Consider the following 1,715-nt stretch of genomic DNA (forward strand, 5'->3'; position numbering starts at 1 on the left):
TAATTACATTCAATATGTTTACAAACCCTTTTTCTTTAAGTAAGCCAAAATGTTATCGAGAATACTAATGTTCCAATTGTTTTAACCGTTGATTTTAATTAATATATATTTTATATATTTTTTATAATTCAAATCAACGGTTAAAACAACTAGAACACCAGTGTTCCTAGTACACTTAAAACTCTTCCTATATTATATAGAACCTGAAATGTTATTATATGATGTAGCTAATTAAGTCACCTTATTGCAGCATTGAAGCCAATTGCAATCATGGCATCCCAACCATTTATATTCATACTGAAACATGTGAACAATAATAAGTGAGTTACAAGGAACATAACACAATAATGGTGATTAAATTGAAACTTTTGTTAACTTTTTCTACAAGGAAATAATGAGACGTTGGATAGAGAGAGTAAAGAAATTTTACCAGATAGATATGGCATCAACAGGTATTAGAGGATTTTTCAGACGCCCTGTTATCACCACCAATATCATCAAGTACCAAAGCTCCAAGCTGCCATTAGAAAAGTAATTTTTCTTAAGTTTGTGCAATTTATTTGTAAAAGCTCTTTGTGAAGTGAAAATAAAAAATAATAAAAATATTATTTGTATACTACAATCTGCTATTAAAATTAGTTATTGTGTATTTGTATATACGTTGTTTAACTAATTTTTAATATGTATTATACTAGTAGTTGATTTTTGTAGTTAATTTTAAGTTAAATTATACAATTGGTCTCTACATTTTTAGTGAAATTACAAATTGGTCCTTTCACTTTAAAAGTTTATAATTAGGTCACTAAAGAGAATTAAAGTTTACAATTTAGTTCTTACCGTTCAAAAAGTGTTGATTTAATATGTTGAGAATATTTTGTTAAATCAAACACTTTTTGAACGGCGGGGACTAAATTATAAATTTTAATTTTTTTTAGAAACCTAATTACAAACTTTTAAAGTGTAAAAATTAATTTGTAATTTTACTGAAAGTGTAAGGACTAACTGTATAATTTAACCTTAATTTTAACGTGTAGATAACATAGTTGTAAAAATAAAAATAAAAAATGAAAACGTTCTTAGAGAAAATAGTGGAGAAAATACCATAACATGACAGCAGAAGCCAAAGAAAGTTTGACAAAACCATACAAATCCGCAAATGCTAGCCATGTGAATCCACTCCAAGCACCATCAGATTTTGTGACGAAAATGTATATTAATTCCAAAATGACAATTAGCCACCATGATGAATTAAGGGTAATAGCTGCTCCAGTTAAGCCCCAATCCAACTTAAATATTAGGAGCCAACTGAAAAATATATGTAGCACCAACACTATTATTGATATCCATAACATCACTGCAACTTTCCTCTGTGATTGTAAGAACTTTTGGATTGGGAAGTTCAATGCATAAGCAAACAATTGAGGTAACATCCACAAAGCAAATTTTCCTACCCAATTAGAAAATAAAAGTAATATAACATCAGAAAATGATATATTGGAATTTTTTTTTTGGTGACTATATATTGGAATTAAAAGTTATCTATAATAGACAATTTTAATTAGTAATTTATAAAACAAAATTATAATTTTAGTTGACTTAAAACAGTTTGTAACTTAAAAAAAAAGTGAGAAATTTAAAGAAAAAATTGAGTGTGTGTATATATATATCTTCCTAATAATCTAGGAAGCATGTACTAACACTAGACCGAATCCACG

At 27.3% G+C, this 1,715-nt stretch overlaps 1 protein-coding gene across 1 annotated transcript in view; it reads right to left on the reverse strand.

Annotated features, from left to right (window-relative positions):
* LOC107647807 (protein DETOXIFICATION 33) overlaps positions 1 to 1,715 on the reverse strand; it is a 6,033-nt gene that overhangs the window by 2,792 nt on the left and 1,526 nt on the right. Inside the window, exons 3-5 of the mRNA XM_016351856.2 lie at positions 1,102 to 1,447; positions 431 to 517; positions 241 to 297 (exon numbers count right to left, since the gene is read on the reverse strand). Coding sequence (XP_016207342.1) covers positions 241 to 297; positions 431 to 517; positions 1,102 to 1,447 — 490 coding nt within the window. The remainder of the gene's footprint in view (positions 1 to 240; positions 298 to 430; positions 518 to 1,101; positions 1,448 to 1,715) is intronic.

Source organism: Arachis ipaensis, chromosome B06 (genome assembly GCF_000816755.2).
Source record: "Arachis ipaensis cultivar K30076 chromosome B06, Araip1.1, whole genome shotgun sequence".
NCBI classification, from domain to species: Eukaryota; Viridiplantae; Streptophyta; class Magnoliopsida; order Fabales; family Fabaceae; genus Arachis; species Arachis ipaensis.